Source organism: Sus scrofa, chromosome 9, assembly GCF_000003025.6.
Source record: "Sus scrofa isolate TJ Tabasco breed Duroc chromosome 9, Sscrofa11.1, whole genome shotgun sequence".
In the NCBI taxonomy this organism is placed as follows: Eukaryota; Metazoa; Chordata; class Mammalia; order Artiodactyla; family Suidae; genus Sus; species Sus scrofa.
The window spans coordinates 84956849-84976673 of record NC_010451.4 but is presented as its reverse complement, the minus strand read 5'-3'; the positions used below and the strand labels follow the sequence as shown (position 1 = coordinate 84976673).

General features: G+C 34.0%; 1 protein-coding gene across 1 annotated transcript in view; it reads left to right on the top strand.

Annotated features, from left to right (window-relative positions):
* Positions 1-19825, top strand: part of MEOX2 (mesenchyme homeobox 2) — a 64762-nt gene that overhangs the window by 33266 nt on the left and 11671 nt on the right. Inside the window, 1 exon segment of the mRNA NM_214121.1 lies at positions 17164-17336. Within this exon segment, the coding sequence (NP_999286.1) occupies positions 17164-17336 (173 nt within the window).

Sequence of the window (19825 nt, the reverse complement as noted above, 5' to 3'; positions counted from 1 at the left end):
GAAGGTTTTAACTATATTATCCGTGATAATTTCTGAATACCAGATTTTAGTTTGTGAAAGAGTAAGGTGTTATAATCGTATGCTGGATCCAGTTAGTAGTGACTAGAGAAACAATGGTTAATTTTTCAGGAAGTTTGGAGAACTAGTTGACATCACTTTAACTTAGTAGCTTGAAGTCACTATGGTGAGAATATTTATAATATGAAAGTGGCAAATCGTACAAACCAGAGCATTTTTTCCCCTCCTACCAGCACACAATAGAATATAATTCATTCTCAGTCATTCAAAAAGAGGATTCAAATATTGCATAAGTGATTGAAAATTTAAAAGTCTAGAATGCTTTCTATATGTACCCAAAACTCACATAAAATTGATTAAATGCCTATGTCACCAATGATGACTAAATTTATAAAGCAAAATATTTTAAATGGTTAGAGTATATATATATATATATATATATATATGCACTCATACACAAGCATATATACAATTTTTATTTTGGCTTACTTTGAAAATAAAAGACAATAACATTGAATTACATTTCAGAAAAAAGTATGCTTTAATTTTGACTATTTAATTTTAGTAGCAAAGCTGTAAAAAGAAAATATGAAGAAATAAAGTGATACAGACTTGCAAAACCCATTTATTTCTCAAAAGGAAACATAATTAAACTTTGCTGATTGGCCAAAGAAATTAGGAGCACAGCTGGGCCTTCTAAAATATGTGTTGGTAGAAAGAGCTAGAAAATATAATCACCTCCTTTTGAAATCATTTTCATTTTTAAAAAACAAATCAAGATTTATTTGACTAAATGCTAGGTATGAAATGACAGTTAAGTGTTTCAAATAAAATTACAAGACTAATGTGATTTAGTAAAAATTTTAGTAGGTATTACACATGATACATTTTAAGTTTAATAATTTTTTGTTTTGTTTTGTTTTGTTTTTTACTTTTTAGGGTGGCACCCACGCATATGGAGAGTTCCAGGCTAGGGGTTTAATCGGAGCTACAGCTGCTGGCCTATGCCACAGCCACAGCAATGCCAGATCCAAGCCACATCTGCGATCTTAACCCATTGAGCAAGGCCAGGGATTGAACCTGCAACCTCATGGTTCTTAGTCGGATTCGTTTCCACTGCACCATGATGGGAACTCCCTAAGTTTAATTATATTAATAATAGGTGTATATTATTGAATTGGTACTACATCTGATCTATACACACTGTAAATTTGCTCATTTTACTTTGTTCAGCAGTCATGTGTGGATTCTGTAAATAGGGAATTCAAATTGCAGAAGACTTAATCTCAGAAGACCACAAAGTTTGTAAGTAGGTCCAGTGGACTCAGGTTGGCTGGATTCAAAGCTCTGACTACTTTCCCCAAGTCATTCTTCCCCTCTAAATAAATAAAATTTGTAAACAGTATGTAAAGCTGTGAAACTTAATACAGCTTTAATTACAGCCACAATTCTGTTTAATCAATGTAAATTTTTTAAAAATGTATACAACTAAGATTTTTTCCACTGATTGAAAATTATTGCAAGATAAGGAGACAATGTGTTTTGCATGCATGTGTATGTGTGTATGTACATGTGCGTATGCGTGCGTAGGAAAATTACATTTTAGGAGTAAATTTTGCACTCCTTTTTTGTAATATAGTTGTTGACCCACAGGTGTTAGTACCACAAAAACATTGATACTTCAAGCCCCTTTCCCTCCACAGTGTAGTGGAATACTGGATGCTATTTAGTATCTAATCCTCATTTCAAAAGCTATAGGCTGCCATCTGTGACATGTGAAAAAAAATAATTAAATTGTGAGTTTTGATGGAATGCCTCAATTTAATATAAAGCCACAAATTGTCATTAAGACCTAGCTTCACTTTGTCATAAACTTTATATCATTTATATGCTATCTTAGTAGAAATTTGAAATATATGTAGATTTTTCACATCTAATATAGTTATGATAATTTTATTTTTCAGGGTTCAGTGAAAATTATTTTTTAGTAAAATTCTTTGTGTTGTATTCAAGTTAGTCTCTAAAATATTATGAATGCATAAATATAATTGCATTTAAATTCCTAAGTCTCTATTTAAGTGCAATTGCATTTAAGACTTTCAAAAGTAACTTAAAAGCTCCCTTTATAGTTAGCAATTCTTAAGGCTATACAGAATATTTTACACCATATGTGGGATTGAAGGAAGTGTAGATGGTTAGAGTCAGTTATATATGCAGATATACATATGTATCTTTCTAAAATTTCTTCTCCCCATTAAATGGACTAATAGTGATATTATCCAGGTATTTCCCATAAAGTGCTCTTAACAAAAACACAGGTTATGAATCCCAAAGCATCACATTTTAATAATCAAACATCAAAGTGCTGTGACAGTATATCCAAAATAATTACTTATTAATTATTTGTAGATTTATCTTAAGCAGCATCTATCCTAAGTTTGCACCTTAGGATAGATACTATGTCATATTGATCCATTTCATAACACATTAGACAATAAACTATTCATGTGTGTATATAACACACCACATTCTCAACATACAGCAATAGGCTATGGATATATAACTCAAAGATGGATTATAGCATAAATTGTTATGAAAAGGACATTATCAGTCAGTCTCCATCATGTCTTGGACCAAGGGTGACTTGGGATTCATCTCATCCACTTGCATCTGGACCACATGATTTATCCCTACTTTGAGTTCCCAGAGATGGTTAGTGTCAGACTTCACCTATGATGAAAAAGGAACTGCAGCAACACAAAGGAACCTTGTGTGTATTAGAGTTACTTGGCCTGGAAGGAGGTATCACACCCCACACTGTGCCTATCCTTGTTGGCCTTTGATTGTTCCTTTTGACATTTGGCTTTGCTCTCATGTAAATTATATTTTAAAAGTTGTGCAAAAACCTGTGCTTTTCCTCTTCCAGCATACAACATTACAGTAATTATTTCTTTCAAAAAAATCCTTTTTAATTATCATCTCATCTCCTTAGATCTCATGTTTCAGGTTTTTTTCCAAATAAATTTCATTGCAGTTTTTTCCAACACAATATATGTGTAAGTAGGAAGAAGTAGTAATAACTATGAGGAGAAAGAAGATGATATATGACTTGTACATTTTGAGAATCATCAGCACTTCTTTGTTATTTTCTTACTATTACGTTCAAACGTATTCACATCAGACTTTTTATTTTGGAAATTTTTTTAAGTCACACAAATTGATTTAATGACAGAGCACTGATTTTATTTTTATTTGTTTTTATTTTTTAGAATGCAAGTACTACTTAGTCAATGTGAGCAGAATTCTGTTTGTGGGGAGTTCCCGTTGCGGCTCAGTGGTAACCAACCTGACTAGTATCCATGAGGATGCAGGTTCAATCCCTGGCCTTGCTCCCTGGATTAAGGATCCCAAGTTGCCGAGAGTTGTGGTGCTGGTCTCAAATGCGGTCCAGATCTTGGTGTTGCTGTAGCTGTGGTGTAGGCGGGCAGCTATAGCTCAGATAATTCGGTCTCTAGCCTGGGAACTTCCATATCCTGTGGGTGCAGCCCTAAAAAAAGACAAACAAACAAACAAAAAAACAGAATTTGTGGAGAGTATCTAAGTCAGGTTGTTCCATGAGTGTTAAGTCCTAAATTCTTAGACTTCTCCCAACTGGGAAAATCCCTTTACAAGACAATCACAAATCGACTTTAATGAAGATAGGTCACCCTGAGACTGTTTTGCTTCTTGCCAGTACAGCTGCACTAGAGAAACAGATCACAAAGCATTGACTACCAGAAGCAGTTAAAAGGAAATTAACTGCTGCTTTGCTTTGTGCATGGACAAGGATCACAAGTTGGTTGGGATTTTACAATTATTTTTATTTTATTACTTTTAACTATTATTTATTATTTTTACACCTTGTCTTTTATACCATAAAATTAAAGAAGAATCAATATGTAAGTCATTTGCCATTAATCCTCCCTTATACTTATTTCTGAGGTTAAAAAATACCTATTGGGAAGTTCCTGCTATGGCACAATGAGTTAAGAATCCTACTTCAGTGGCTTGGGTTGCTGTAGAGGCATGGGTTCTATCTCTGGCCTGGAGGAGTGAGTTAAATGATCCAGTGTGGCCATAGGTGCAGCATAGGTAGCAGCTGCAGCCAGGACTCTGTCCCTGGCCCGGGATCTTCCATATGCTGTGGGTGCAGCCGTTAAAAAAAATTAAGATGAAACAGAAAACCCTATGTGATTTATTTCTCAAACCCTCTTTGTTAACAAAGTTAACACACAATCTTATGAGCTAATAATGTTGTTCAGTAAATACTTCTGGTCTTATTTTTTTTTACCCCATTTAAGAATATTAGTTAAACATTTTGTATACTCTAATTTCAAGGCAGAATATAACTCTTATCTACCTGAAACCATATATCTCATTGCGAGAATTCTTTGTAGGAAAAGAAACACACGCAGGTTATACACACACACACACACACCCATCTGACTGTAGTTCATTAGGTATGCCAGGTTAAGTTTCATCAAACTTCCCAATACAACTTTCAGAGGAAACAAAAATCCATATGCTGATCCCACTGGGCCTTGTAAAGTGTCACTTAAACAGTTTCATTGGAAAAATCATAATTAAACCTTCAGCTTCATTTGTGGAGGAGCCAAAAATAGTACATAGATCCTTTTAGAGATTTGTTCATTTTTCAATATTAGATAAAACTCTGCTAGTTACTATGTAAATTCTAAACTTCCTAGGTTGTATGTTGAGTTCTGTTTTCAGAACAAATTTTTCATACGTTAAAAAAAAAAAAAAAAAAAAAAACCTTCTAACTCCTGATGCTCTCAAATCTTTTGTTTTCATTTACCAAGGTCCTTAGGGTATGGTCCTCCCCTAATAATGGCTAGAGCTTGCAGTTGATTACTGAGTGCTCACAGTGTAAGGTACTGTGCTAAATGTTTTAATTTAATCCTCTTCACTTTCATCCTGTGTTAAAGGTGAGGAAAAGGAAGGTTAATGATTGAATAAGCAGATAAGTGGCAGAGCCCTATGCTGTTAACATCTGCTCACTTGGTATCTTGGGTAATACAGATTCTGTTTGTGTAGTTTAGCTTTCATAGCCATATTTAGTACAATTAAATAGCGATGTTTCTGAAATCCTTGTTCTTCTGAAGAGGCCATGCAATAGGGAATTGCAATTTAGGGAGCCAGAAAAAATGCTTTTATGTCTTTTTCTACAAATGAATGACACTTGAGGCCTAGAAATATGACCTGATAGTATGTCATCTCTGATGAACACTTTAGTTACTCTGAGTCTCTTTTTTTCTCACCTATAAACACAACAGGTGGAACTGGATGATTTGTGAGAATCTATTCAAGTTCTAAAACTCATGTATATTAAGTCAAGATTTATTAATTAAATGATATATATTTAATATAATGAACTTTTAGCTCATATGCTTAGATGTATTATTGAAACATAGCATTGAAACACTTCATGAGCAATTTTAAGATGCATTCAATCTAGTCAGTGGCTTGGAGGAGATAAGGCTTAGCTATGGTATAAAGATGATTTTATTTACACATAAGACATTTACACTAGCTTCTGAATCAAGTTGGTCATTCCTAGAGAGAATTGCATAACTTGTAGTTATTAATGTTTGGTCTCAAATGTTATAGCTGTACTCAGTGCTTCTCAGGTGGGAATGATTTTGCCCCTTGGGGGCATTGGCAATACCTGGATACATTTTTGAGGGTCACAACCCAGATTTAACCAATATAAATACAAGTTTCCAAGTCTGAATTTCTGATAAAAGAGCACTATTTTAATATAAGTATATCCCATGTAAGATTTGGGATGTAATTGTACTAAGATGATATTCACTGTTTTATCTGGATTTTAAATTGAACTTGGACTCCTAAGTAGTATTTGATGATACTAAAGTGGGGCTGAGGATTGCTACAGGCACCTAGTGAATAGAAGCCAGGGATGCTGCTAAACATCATATAATACCCAGGATAGCATCACCACCCATTTATCTTGAATATGTTTATATTTCTATGGATATAAATATAATAAGAATTATCCAATCCAAAATGTCAATAATGCTTAGAGTGAGAATTGTAAACTATGTGCAATCTGTTCTGCCACTTGGTATGACATTTAATCTAAATTTTCTAAGAGTGACATTGATTGTGTGCTTTGCCATCTGAATATGTTTAGCTATGTAATAGCTAGAAAGTGAAGGTGATATTACCTCTAGCCATCTGCCATCAATTATGTGAAAGATACATACTTTGAAAAGTTAATATAAACAATATTGAGCAATACTTTCTCTTTTCATAAGTTGAAAGTCATTCACATTCTTCTAATGGAAGAAATCCCCTTAGGGATATCACTGAAATCATAATTAATGACCAGCCCAGGAAAATCAAAGATCCCAAGAAGATTCAGAAATTAGGCACTTAGCACTAGGATTATTTGGAGAAACAATTCAAATTTTAATTCATTCATTTTAATTTTCTGTAGCATTGATTTTAAAAAAATTTTTAAATTCTAGTTGATTTACAGTGTTGTGGCAATTTCTGCTGTTTGGCAAAGTGACCCAGTTATACACATATACATTCTTTTCTTATATTATCTTCCATCATGTTCTATCGCAAGAGATTGGATATAGTTCCCTGTGCTACACTGTAGAACCTCATTGCTTATCCATTCTAAATTCAGCAGTTTGCATCTACTAACCCCAAACTCCCAGTCCATCCCACTCCCTCCCCCTCCCCCTTGGCAACTGCAAGTTCTTAATACTCAGTTACCTAGAGTCTAGAATCACAGAAGCAAAGCAGACATGAAGATAAATGAAAAGTGCAGCAATATATGAGTTGATGCTATAAAAATATATTAAAGTCACTTGCCAAAAAATATATGTTGAATTGCCAAAAAAGCTCAGAACAATGACATAAATGCAAGCCTGCCCTCATGCTCTTAGAAGACACACTTGTCTTCCAGAATAGAAAAGAAAACTTTATGTAAGCTCTGCTATTACATGTCCAAGGGATTTACCAAGCTTCTGGCAAAATTGGTATTGAATTTCCTAGGGCCTCACTGCAAAAGCTGTAGGGTGCTGTCTGACATTGAAAGGGGGGGAATCTCACTGCTTTTTGCCCTTTAGACTGCTGTAAATTAGATATGTTACAATTTTTCTGGCCACTGCCAAGTTACCTAGATCCTTAATTACAGAAAGAGTTTCTTTTCCTCCTCATCCTTTCAGGGACACAGTTAACACCATGTAATCCTAAGCCATTTGCTAACATAAGAGCTGAATTAGTGAATGGGGAGTGTGTGTGGAGGTGGCATCCTCTTCATGCCCTTCTCTGTTGCTTCTGTGTGTACTAAAATGTAAGTGTAAATGCCAGTACTCACCACCTCCTGTTGCTGAATAAATGAGAATAATAGCTGACATCAAACATTTATATTCCAGTAGAGGAAATAAAGGATCCATATAGTGGCAGAATGTGGTAAGCATATAAGAAAGCAATAAGACCATTTGATGGAATCCCAGAGGAGGGGTACACTTGTAAACCCGTACGATCATGGAAAATATAATGGAATGTTATTTGTCAAAAACTCTTCACTAGGGGTTCTTGGTCCCACTGGACGTGCAAATGCTGATCCTTGTGAAGATATCAGGCATAATCCAAGCAGGTGTATATACGCTGTTTTGTTGCATGGATGGCCATGATATTTTTATAGTTCATGTATTCTCTCTGGGATATAGCAAGTGGCACAAAAGAAATTCTGGGCTTCTGCATCGAGTTTCTAAGCCTAGAGCTATGTAGCAAGATCGAAGATGTTTGCATTTACCCTGAAAATGGGCTAGTTTCATATTTTTGTGTTAAATACTTTGAACTTGGTGTTGAGAAAATCTAAACTTATGCTAAATTTGACTAAAGTTGCGTTATCTTCCCATATTGGGTATCTTTGGCTTCTTTTAAAATGTTTAGCCAAAATACTGTTTTTATTAAATATATTTAGAATTTTACATCAATCATGATATTTATTTCATCATAATTGTTAGTTCTTTTTATTTATGTTACAAAATAAGAACCATTAGGTTGACATCTTACTATCAGAACTGCATAGTAAGTAAGTATTTAAAAAGGCAATGTAATGAGTTTAAAACAAAATCAATTGTTAAAAATTTCATTATTTAAAAACAAAGGGACTCCATTAAGAAGAGGATGTGACATAAAACTGAATTCATACATTAAGGGGCACAAAAATTAGGGGGTTGAAATGAGTTATTGCTTAGGTACCTATTTTATTTTATTTCTATCACATGTATTTTTACTGAGGAAAAGTGACATATAATATTATAGTAGTTTCAGGTGATTTGACATTTGTATATTTTGTGAAATGATTGCTGAAGTGAGTCTAGTTACCATCTTAAAACATTAATAGAGTATTATTGACTCTATTCCCATGCTGCACTTTACATCCTCATGACTTATTTATAACAAGAAGTCTGTACTTCTTGATCCCCTTCACCCATTTATTTCATGCTCTCCTCACTTTGTCCTGCACTCACACCTTCCCATCTATCTGGTGAACATCAGTTTGTTCTCTGTATGTATGAGCCTGGGTTTGGTTTGGTTTTATTTACTTGTCATCTTTTGCTTTTTAGTTTCCACATGTAAATGATATCATATGATGTTTGTCTTCCTCTGTCTGACTTATTTCACTTAATGCCCTCAAGTTCCATCCATTTTGTCACAAATTTCAGATTTCATTCTCTTTTTTTATGGCTGAATAGCATTCCATAGTATAGGTATACTATAATTTCTTTATCCATTCATCCATCTATGGACATGTAGGTTATTTCTGCATCTTGGCTATTGTAAATATTGTAAATGAAGATATATATATATATATATATAATCTTTTTTAATTACTGCTCTTATCTTCTTCAGAGAGATACCTAGTGGTGGGATTGTTAAATCATGTAGTAGATCTATTTTTATGTCTTTGAAGAGGCTTCATACTATTTCCCACGGTGGCTGCACTGATTTACATTCCATCAAACAGTGCATGAAGTTTCCCTTTTCTTCACATCCTCACCAACACTTGTTATTTGTTGTTTTTTTGATAATAGCAACTCTGACAGATGTGAGATTATATTTATTGTGGTTTTGATTTGCATTCCCCTAGTGATTAGTTATGTTGAGCATCGTTAGTCCCTAGTTTATTTATTATTGAGTTGTGTAAGTGCTTTATATATTTTGGATATCAGTGTCTTTATTGGAAATATGATTTTCAAATGTCTTCTTCCATTCAGTAGATTGCCTCTCCATTTTTTTATGGATCACATGACTATATAAAGGCTTTTAGTTTGATGTCCCACTTTTTTTTTTCTTTTGTTTCCTTTAACCTTTGGAGGCACATAAAAAATGCTAAGACCAATGTCAAAAGGCTTACTACTCATGTTTTCTTTTAGGAATTTTATGGTTTCAGGTTTTACATTCAGGTCTTTAATCCTTTTTGAGTTAATTTTCATACATGATATAAGATAGTGGTTCAGTTTTTTTTCTTTTGCATATAGCTGTACATATTTCCCAACACTATTTATTGAAGAAACTGTCCTTTCCCCATTGTGTATTCTTGCCTCTTTTTTTTTTTTTTTTGTAGATTAGTTGACCATGTATGGTGGTTTTATTTCTGAGCTCTATTTTCTGTTTTAGGGATATCTATGTCTGTATTTATTATGCCAATACCATATTATTTTGGTTATTTTAGCTCTGTAGTTTTGTTTAAAATCAAGGGATATGATATTTCCAGTTCTGTTCTTCTTTCTCAAGATTGCTTTTGACTATTAGAGATCTTTTGTTGCTCCCATACAAATTTTAGAATTATTTGTCCTACTTCTGTTAAAAATGCTATCAGAATTATGACAGGAATTGCATTGAATCTGTAGATTGCTCAAGATAGAGTGGACCTCTTAAGAACATTAAAATTTGAACATACTGGTTACTAGTAAGAATATTGAATCATTAATCAAAAACCACCCAACAAACAAAAGTCTAGGACCAGATGCTTCTCTGGTGAGTTATACTAAGCATTCAGAGATTTAATATCTATCTTTCTCAAAGTCTTTCAAAAAATTGAGGAAGAGTGAACACTTCCAAACTTATTTTATGAGGTTAGCATTACCCTGATACCAAAATTAAACAAGAACAACACACATAATTACAGGCCAATATCCCTTATAAACATAAATGTGAAAATTCTCAATAAAATATTAGCAAATTAAATTTAATTACATAAAAAGGATCATAATGTATTAACAATACATTAAAAAGATCAAGTGGAATGTTTTTCAAGGATGGTTGTACATTTGCAAATCAGCATGATACACTACATTACCAAAATGAAAGATAAAAATCATATAATCATATCAATAGACGCAGAAAAAGCATTTGACAAAATTCAACACCCATTTATGATTAACAAATCCTCTCAATAAAGTTGTGTAAAGGAAAATGTGTCTCAACATAATAGAGGCCATATATGACAAAGCTGCAGCTATTATCATACTCAATGATAAATGGCTGAAAGCTTTTCCTCTAAGATCGGGAGCAAGACAGGGATGTCCATTCTTGTCACATTTATTTAACATAGTATCGGAAGTCTAAACCACAGCAATGAGGCAAGAAAAATAAATAGATGGCATACAGATTGGAAAGAAAGAAGTAGAACTGTCACTATATGCAAATGACATGATACTATAAATAGAAGACCCTTCTGGACCCCACCAGAAAACTGTTAAATTAATCAATGAATTTAGTTAAATTTCAGAATACAAAATTAATGTACAAAAATCAGTTGCATTTCTATATGCTAGTAACAAACTATCAGAAAGAGAAATTAAGTAAACAATCCTATTTACAATTACATCAAAAAGAATAAAATACTGGAGTTTCCATCGTGGCGCAATGGAAACGAATCCACCTAGGAACCATGAGATTTCGGGTTCAATCCCTGGCCTCGCTCAGTGGATTAAGGATCTGGCATTGCTGTGAGCTGTGGTGTAGGTCACACACGCGGCTGGGATCCTGTGTTGCTGTGGCTGTGGCATAGGCCAGCCACTGTAGCTCTGATTCGATCCCTAGCCTGGGAACCTCCACATGCTGCAGGTGCGGCCCTAAAAAGACAAAAGACAAAAAAAAAAAAAAAAAAAAAAGAATAAAATACTTAGGAATAAATTGAACCAAGGAGGAGAAAAACCTATACATTGAAAATTATAAGACATTGATGGAAGAAATTGAAGAAGACAAAAATAAATGGAAAGATATTCTGTGTTCTTGCATTGGAAAAATTAATATTGTTAAAATACCCATATCTATTTTAAATGTGCTAAAATTCCTATAATTGCCATCCACTCAAAATTATAGAAGAGGGAGGAAGCAAAGAGAAGGACTTTGTTGTAATATTTGCCAATTTATTTTAGGAAAGCAATGGAATGCCAAGGTAAGATTATTAACTACTGTGAGGAAACATCTACATAAAAGATGTGAATGACTTTAGAGGCCAGATAGTTTATTTTATGTAAATTCTGAGGTATTTGTTTTCAAATTATTTATATCAACACTCATATTAACTTCTTAAATTGGTACCAATTTAGGAAAAATTTTCTAGTATTATGATACTCCCTCTCTCATTCTAATATGCAACCTAAAATATATAGAACGTTTATAAAGTGTCTCAAGTCTTCATACTCTTTGCCTGTATGTAATTACTTCTTGTGGCATGATTGTGTAATGTTACCAATTAAAATATTCTTATATAGTTACCTACTACTAAACACTGAGCAATGTACACTGAATTTTGATTATTCTCACTTTAAATGTTAATTGTATAAAAATATGCCTAAATGTATTGGGAAAAAGTCAAATCTGTGAACTAAAAGTCAAATCTAACATAATAGTAACTATCCCATTACATAAAATTTTAGCTATACACTGTTTATTTTTCAATATCTCCCACTAAGTAAGAACCAGAATGCCTTTAATGGAAATAAATAGGATGTCCTTTATAAATTATTTGTTCAAAACATAAACTTAGTAACACGAATATAGGTAAAATAAATATATCTGCACTTGTACTAATTTGAAACTTATCTGACATTTCAATCCTGAAAGCATACTAAACAATCCCATGAATAATCAAGGAAGCTGCATAGTGAAAGGGTATATCCACCATTTGACCATCACTGGTCCAGCCCATCAAATGACTTATATGTTGAATACAGCTATTACTATTACTGTTACTATAATACAATTACAGCTATTACAAAAAATAGAAATTTCTTTTTTTTGTCTTTGAAATTTGAGTTTGCTTTATAAGAGAAATTATAATGGCTATACATTTTTTTACATCAAAGGAAAAAGAAACAGTGTATGTGTTCAATGCTTATTTCTTTTCTAGATTTAGCATAGCAGTTTTCAAACCGGTTTTTTTTCCTTACATACCTCAGTGTATAATAGACATATTCATTAATAAAGTAGCTCACTATGGTTGTAGTTCTCAAATATGGAGAGTGGGTCAGCTAGAGGACTTAAGAACCCTTGGAGAAAATCGTTTACTCTGAAAAAAAAATCTGGAAAGGCTGAAATGCCCACTCATTAAGAAGCTGGAGTTAGCAAGTTGGATAAATTCCCCATAAGGAAGGCAGTTTCCCGTTTAAATGTGAAAATTACTAGTATCAATAGGATTATTCTATCAATTTCCCTGCCTTCATCCACAATCCCTATGCCTGTGTAAGTCGACTTATTAGCTTCCTATATCTATTATTTGTGGAGCTTTGTTAATAATAACAGAATATCTATCATTCTGAATAGCTTACAAAACATTCATGCAAGAAGTTGACTGAAATAAAATAGAATGTGTCTTATAATTCATTCTTTCTTCAGAATACTAAATAACTATTCATTTTAGTCTAAGTTATAGAGACATTCCTTTACATTTTGATATTTTACAGACACATAAATTATGTTCTTCATTTAAAAAAGTTAATAAGTTTACTCAGGATAGCCAAAAATATACTCAATCTTACTTTATTATTTCTCTTTTGCTAAAAGGTATTCTGTGCCACTAGTGAACAGACCAAACCCTCACATTACTTGTCTTCAATAAAACATTATTATCTTTTGGCATCCTCTTACACTACGGGAAATAAAAAGTCACATGTGGAGAAGTTCTAAATGCTAGACAGAAATGATCCTTGGAGGGCAATTTTTATCCTAGACGGAAGTATTGCAGACTCCTTCCATTAGCATAGTCCCAGGGAGCAAAAGGTTAGGGAACCGGGGCTGCCAACTCTACCTGAACACATAAGTCAACATTTCCTCCAAGGGGCCAGGGAGTTTGAGAGTGCACTCACATGTGCATTAAAGTATCTGAGATGAGAAACAATAATTACAATATTTTACATTGCAATATACTGTACAGATGGTGACATTTTGTTTGTGGTTGTAGGAAAGAAAGGAAGGCAGTTTCCAGACTCCCCCCTCATCACCTACCATTTGGCGTAGGATATGGGAGGTTGAAGAAAACGGAGGGAGTTTTGCCTCAGTTGAAACAGCTGGGAAACAGATGGAAGCTAATGTGCAATTTGCCAGAAGCATTGTCCAAGGCTCCCACCCATTTTCCACCAAAGAAAAGCTAGTCAGGTGATGGCAGCGCAAGTTTCAGGATCAGCAAATGAGGGACTTTGGAAAATTTGGGGGGAAAAAAATCAAAAAATTTTTAAATATCCAAGATTTTTGAAAATCCAAAGTCAAGAAATGCAATCCCAAGGAGCAGGTTTTAAAAAGAAAGAAAAAGCAAGAGCATGTTGGGTGGAAACCATGACAGAATCACAGACACAAGGATAAAACTATCCACAGAATTGACACACCCGCTACCTCAACTACACTGACAGTCAGTCTTTTAGGTAATGAAATCAAGAAGCACACACCCACTCTTTGTCATGTTAGTTACAATGTAATTGTCCTGTTTGTGATTATTGTAAATAAGTGTGCAAAGTTCATATCATTTTAGTCACTGAAGTTTACTTTGTGAGCTACTTTGGTTTGGAATTCAGGCACTGGGTAAGTTGCTTTTGGATATAAATGTGAATTATAGCCAGACTTTTGTTTAAATTCAGTCACTGGATGTTTAAACCTCCTCCTGTATATTTCTGGTTTCACTGGGCATGCATATATATCCATTTCACGTGACCCTCCTTCCAAGCATTGGCCCAAGTTTTGTGTGTTTGTGTGCGTGTTTGTGGTATTTTTGGAGTATTGTTGAATACTGCAAAAGTTAAAGCAAATCAGTTTCAAAAATAAATGCAATTTAATAGGCTTTTCTCAATGTGAATTTGTTCATTCATGCTTATATAAGGGAATGTGTTAACCATGAATCATTCAAGTTGAATTGCTCATGAGAAAAAATGCTCTGGCTTTGCTGTCAGTTTCCAGAGCTGCATTACTGAAGGGAAAAGAGCATTGTTCCCCACATAAAGAATAATCAGCCACAGATTTCAGAGTGAACATGGCTCCAAATTGGCAAAAATACTTTTGATTCACGTGAGAACATGAATCCTTGTGAGCGGGACTTATCTGAATATTCTGGGCTGTGACTGATTTTGCCTCTGCCAGAACAACCAATGGAAAGGGAAAAAAAAAAAAAAAAAAAAAAAAAAAACAGAAAAGAAAAGAAAGAAAAAAAAAAAGAAGGAAAGAAATCAGTCATCGGAAAGTTTTGTTCACATGATACCAAAATGGCAAAATTATCCAAAGATGTGGAGGGAGCTTGGCAAATCTGTAGCTTAAAAAAAAGTACATCATCAACTGCAGGTTCCACGTAGAGCCAGGTAAATTGGCATTGTAAAAACACAGCCTGCCTGAGAGCTCATGCATCATCTAATACATAACTCATCTGGTCCCAGTGGCTTGCTCTAAAATACAGTCAGGAACACTTTTTGCACTAGATAAAACCTACCCTGCCCTGTCAAGGTAGGGAGCCAGTCAACACAATGGTAAATGACAAGCCCAGAAATGTGGTCATTGAATTCTTTGTTTTTTATGTAATTTTTATGTAATTTTTTTAGTATTAGCGACATAAGGATGTTCCCAGGCTAGGGGTCGAATACAAGCTATAGCCTCCAGCCTAAGTCACAGCTGCAATACCACCAGATCTAAGCCAAGTCTGCAACCTACACCACAGCTTATAGCAACACAGAATCCTTAACCCACTGAGCGAGGCCAGGGATCAAACCCTCCTCCTCATGGACTAATCAGGCTTGTTACCACTGAGCCATGACGGAATCTCCTATTGAATTCTAAATAATATCCAACAGTACCAGTGTAATAGTTAGTGAAATATACCCTGTGATCCCACAGAGGAAAAGTAACGGCCAAGTGTGCCAAAAATTTGATGGAAACCTATTGCTGCTGCTATTGGACCTAGAAAACTTATGTTTGGTCAGCTTAGATTTTGGTAAGAGTCATATAATTGTTTACATTAGAGCACCTTGTCCTGGATAACCATTATGCAGGCTTGATTTCAGTTAAACTTCCCCAAGCCAGAGAGAAAGGAAACGAATACTAAAAAAAGAACAACAGGGAGTTTCTGCTACAGTGCAACAGGTTAAGAATCCAACTGCTGTGGCTCAGGTCACTGCTGAGGCACAGGTTCAATCCCCAGCCTGGCTCTGTGGGTTAAAGGATCCAGTATTGCCACAGCTGTGGCTCAGATTTCAATTCCTGGCCCAGGAAGTTCCATATGCTGAGGGTTTGGCCATTTTAAAAAAAAAATTGTACATGGTATATTTAAGCATCATTGGATGAAGAAACAAATATTGCTTTAAAAGATCCTTCATAAAGCTGTACCATATTACATATATCAGTTAAAATTAAAATGTCGCTCTTTGTGATCTGATTCACCACTGTTTTTCCTGTATCATCTCTCATTTGGCCTCATTGGAAGAGTTCATTGTATCCCCACATGATAAAGTCATCACTATTTGGGTGTACATGCTCAAAAATAATTAGAAAACTGAAATAATTTCTAAGGGAGTACCAACATGCCACTTTATCCTGATTATGTTGATATTTCACTAAGGATAAATTTAACATGAATTATTGTAGCCAGTATGATTATTACTTGGTGTATGTGGGATATTTTTCCATTGTAGACGTATATCCTGTTCTTTAGTATATTAAGAATTTCTTCTAACTTACATCTCAGAAATTTAATGAGGATAAGTAAAATTCTCTATTAATTATGTCTTAAACTCTTAGCAGGAATGAAGGCATGATAAGCTGTAAATGACTATTTTTTCTATCTGGCATTATGATATTTGGTATTTGGATAGCTAGTGTTTGGTGTTGTGCATCCTATGTTTATCTCATATGTAGTGAAAAATATTTAAAACTCTGTTCATATTTTGAGTTAAATATTTAAAACTGTTCATATCAATTTTATTTATAGATTCCACATTGCACTATGTTATAATTAGTAAAAGTAGAGCAAGACCAAAGACAGCAAATATACAAAATAAAAGAGCATTGCTATTGCCTTCAAGGAGACTGCATTTAAATAGAAATTAAATGGCCAATAAATACAGACAATTATGTATGCTTAGCCTGAGCTCGAACTAACGTTTATGGTCCAGTTGCTAAATGCTGGAATTACTCAAATATTCAAATACTGATTCACCACTATTTTTGGAGATCACTCTGTTCAATCATACTTAGACCTCAAGAATTTATGTTGAAAAACTTATTTTTAGATATAAAATTATTTTCTAGAAAGGCTTTGCTTTATCTTATTATTATAATAGCATATTAAGAGCAGTTAAGTTTTTTGTTCATATTTCAAAAGAACAAAACTAGACACTTTCCTAATTGGGCTGTGAGTTGGTTGGGATCTGGGGAAAAAAAGTAATTTATTTCACCCCACAGTGAAGAGAGAAGTCTTGCTCTCTTTGGTCTCTCTCTACTTTTACTATGTATAACATAGTACCTCAAAAAATAGTTATTAAATGCAAGTTTCTGGGATGAATGATATGATTGAATGTGAATGAACTAAATTTAGTTCTCACTTTTTATTTTTAGACTCCCAGGAAGGAAATTACAAGTCAGAAGTCAATAGCAAACCCAGGAAGGAAAGGACAGCTTTTACTAAAGAGCAAATCAGAGAACTTGAAGCAGAATTTGCCCATCATAATTATCTGACCAGACTGAGGCGATATGAAATAGCAGTGAACTTGGATCTCACTGAAAGACAGGTAATGTAGGACATTGCCATTATATGATATTTTAAATTGCTTTGATCAACCATCTTCTCTCGCCATTTTTGAAATATCTAAATCTGTGGTTCTTAAATACCATTTGGAAGACAGAATTTCTATTTTATGATGAAATTTTTGCCCAGCAAAATGACAAAGGAAGAATAAGAGAGTGCCATTTTAAAGAAAACTACATTTATTCTATTTACGGAATCATCCTTTTTCTGTGATTGTGTCTTTCTTTTTTTTTTTATTTGGTTTTAAAATATTACTTATTTTATATAATGATGGCATATGCAGAGGAATTTTGTTTGCTTATATTTTAAAATTTTCTTATTTGACATAATAGAAATTTGGCAATCTCATGTTAATTTCCTCTATTGCTCAGGATAGGGTTTATGTTGCTATAACATATTAACCCCCAAACCTCAATAACATAAGAAAAATGTTTCATTGTTTGTTAACTCTCCATACTAAGTTTACAAGTCCAGCAATCCAAATAATCACTCAGGGACCCAGTCTGACTCTCTGCCATCTCGACATGTGGTATCCTTGATAATCACAGGAGGTAAGAAAGAGTTAGAGGTCATGCATTGACCTTTAAATGTTTTCACCTGGAAATGACCCATGTCACTTCCATTTACACTCTAATGTCCAGATAGAGTCAATGGTACCACTTAAATTCAAGGGGGCTGGAATTGATGGGAGCAAGAGCACGTAGATCATTGGTAAATATTTCTCTCCCACTACTTCAAAGATTTTTTGAAATTGTTTTAGTTTCAGAACTTCAAAAATCTGGTACCCATTCATTTAAAGAACTCTTTGAAATTATTAATGATTTGCATACACTAGTTAATAAGACCTAAAATATTTTAATTAATTTCCTTTTAGGTTATTTCTTGGATTTTATTTGAATGGCAAATGATTTGTTCCAGTAGTGCTCCCAGAGAACTCCTTGTATGGATCCTGATTTTCCCTAAGAGAATCTAGCCTACTGATGGTTAATAGTTGCTAATCTTTAGAAAAACATTCCTGAAAGGCAAGTGCAAACATCTTTATGGACAGTGCAGTTATGATTGGCACTCTTAGGACTAGAGTCTCATTTCCTCTTTTGCTGTATGCACCTCCTCCAGGGATCCCGTTGGAACCAAAGAAATATCAACAGGGTGTGGACATGAAAACTGTCTTAGGAGAGCAGGTTATTTTATCCAATTTCTTAAATCATCTTTCCTTCTGTTAATTTCTATATTTCAGCTTTTATTAGGGTATTTCTGGGTACTAGAAATATACAGAGGGACACTTCTATGTGGTTTTATTTATTGGCAGTTTATACTTTATTAAATATTATGACTAGTACCTAGTTATGGAGCAAAACATTTTCCTTCACTTGAACTTCACAAAGTTCTCTCCATAAGTGTACAACAGCATGCTGAAAAGCAGTATCCAAAATCTACATCATCAGACATCTGTTATTTTGCTTTTACTTTTTAAAGTGGAAACAGGGAAAAAAGAAGAGGGGCTGGAATTACATATTAATGTTTTTATATAGAGACAACGAATTCTACTAAATGAAGCTATGTTTTAAATGACACATTATGGAAATAAGAAATTAGGGTTTGCTTGTAATCTACAGAAATGATGGGATGCATTACTGTGCTCTTAGTTAAGAGAAAGGTTAAAATCTTGCTTTCTCTTCTGGTGATGTCCTATATAGTTACCTGTCATTAACTGATCATAAAGCAGAGATTTCACTTTTGGCTATAAATACTTTCTTTTTAGGAGCAATTCTGTAAAGTTGGGTTAGGAATTTTGAACATATTTTAGATATTTCTTCTTTACTCCTAACTGACTGCCATTCTTGGGAAATAATTGCAAGCCATTATATGAAAATGTGTATACATATACGATTTAAATCTTTGTTTCTTAAAACAGGTCCCTTTATAATTTTGTATCAGTTAGCCTCTGCTGTGTAACAAGCTACTCAAAATCTTAGTGACTTTAAACAATAACCAACACTTGATTTGCTAAGAATTTTGTGGGCCAAATGTTTTGACTCTGCTCTGTTGGACAGTTCAACTTCTGGCCTTATGTAGCGTCCTTATGGAGCTGTGGTCTGCTGGTGGATGACCAAGAGGTAGTTTGTCTAGGCAGCTTCATTTTGGATAGCTCATCTCTGTTACATATAATTTCATCTTCTAATCAGCTCCCTGAGATTCTTCAAATGGTGGTAGAAGCATTTACAGGAGTATTTAGAGGAAAAACCTCAATGTACAAGGGCTTTCAAAGCCTTTACTTGAATCATGTTTACTAATGTCGCATTGTCTAAAGAAAATCATATGAACAACCTCTGTGTCTATGGAGGCTGATAGATAGGAAGGAAGGAAAAATTTTTGGAGATCATTAAGGAACAATCTAACTAAAGCCTTGTAAGGGAAAAAAAAAATAACAAAAAACCCTGAGAGATAATTAGGTTTTCAAAGAAGTAAAAA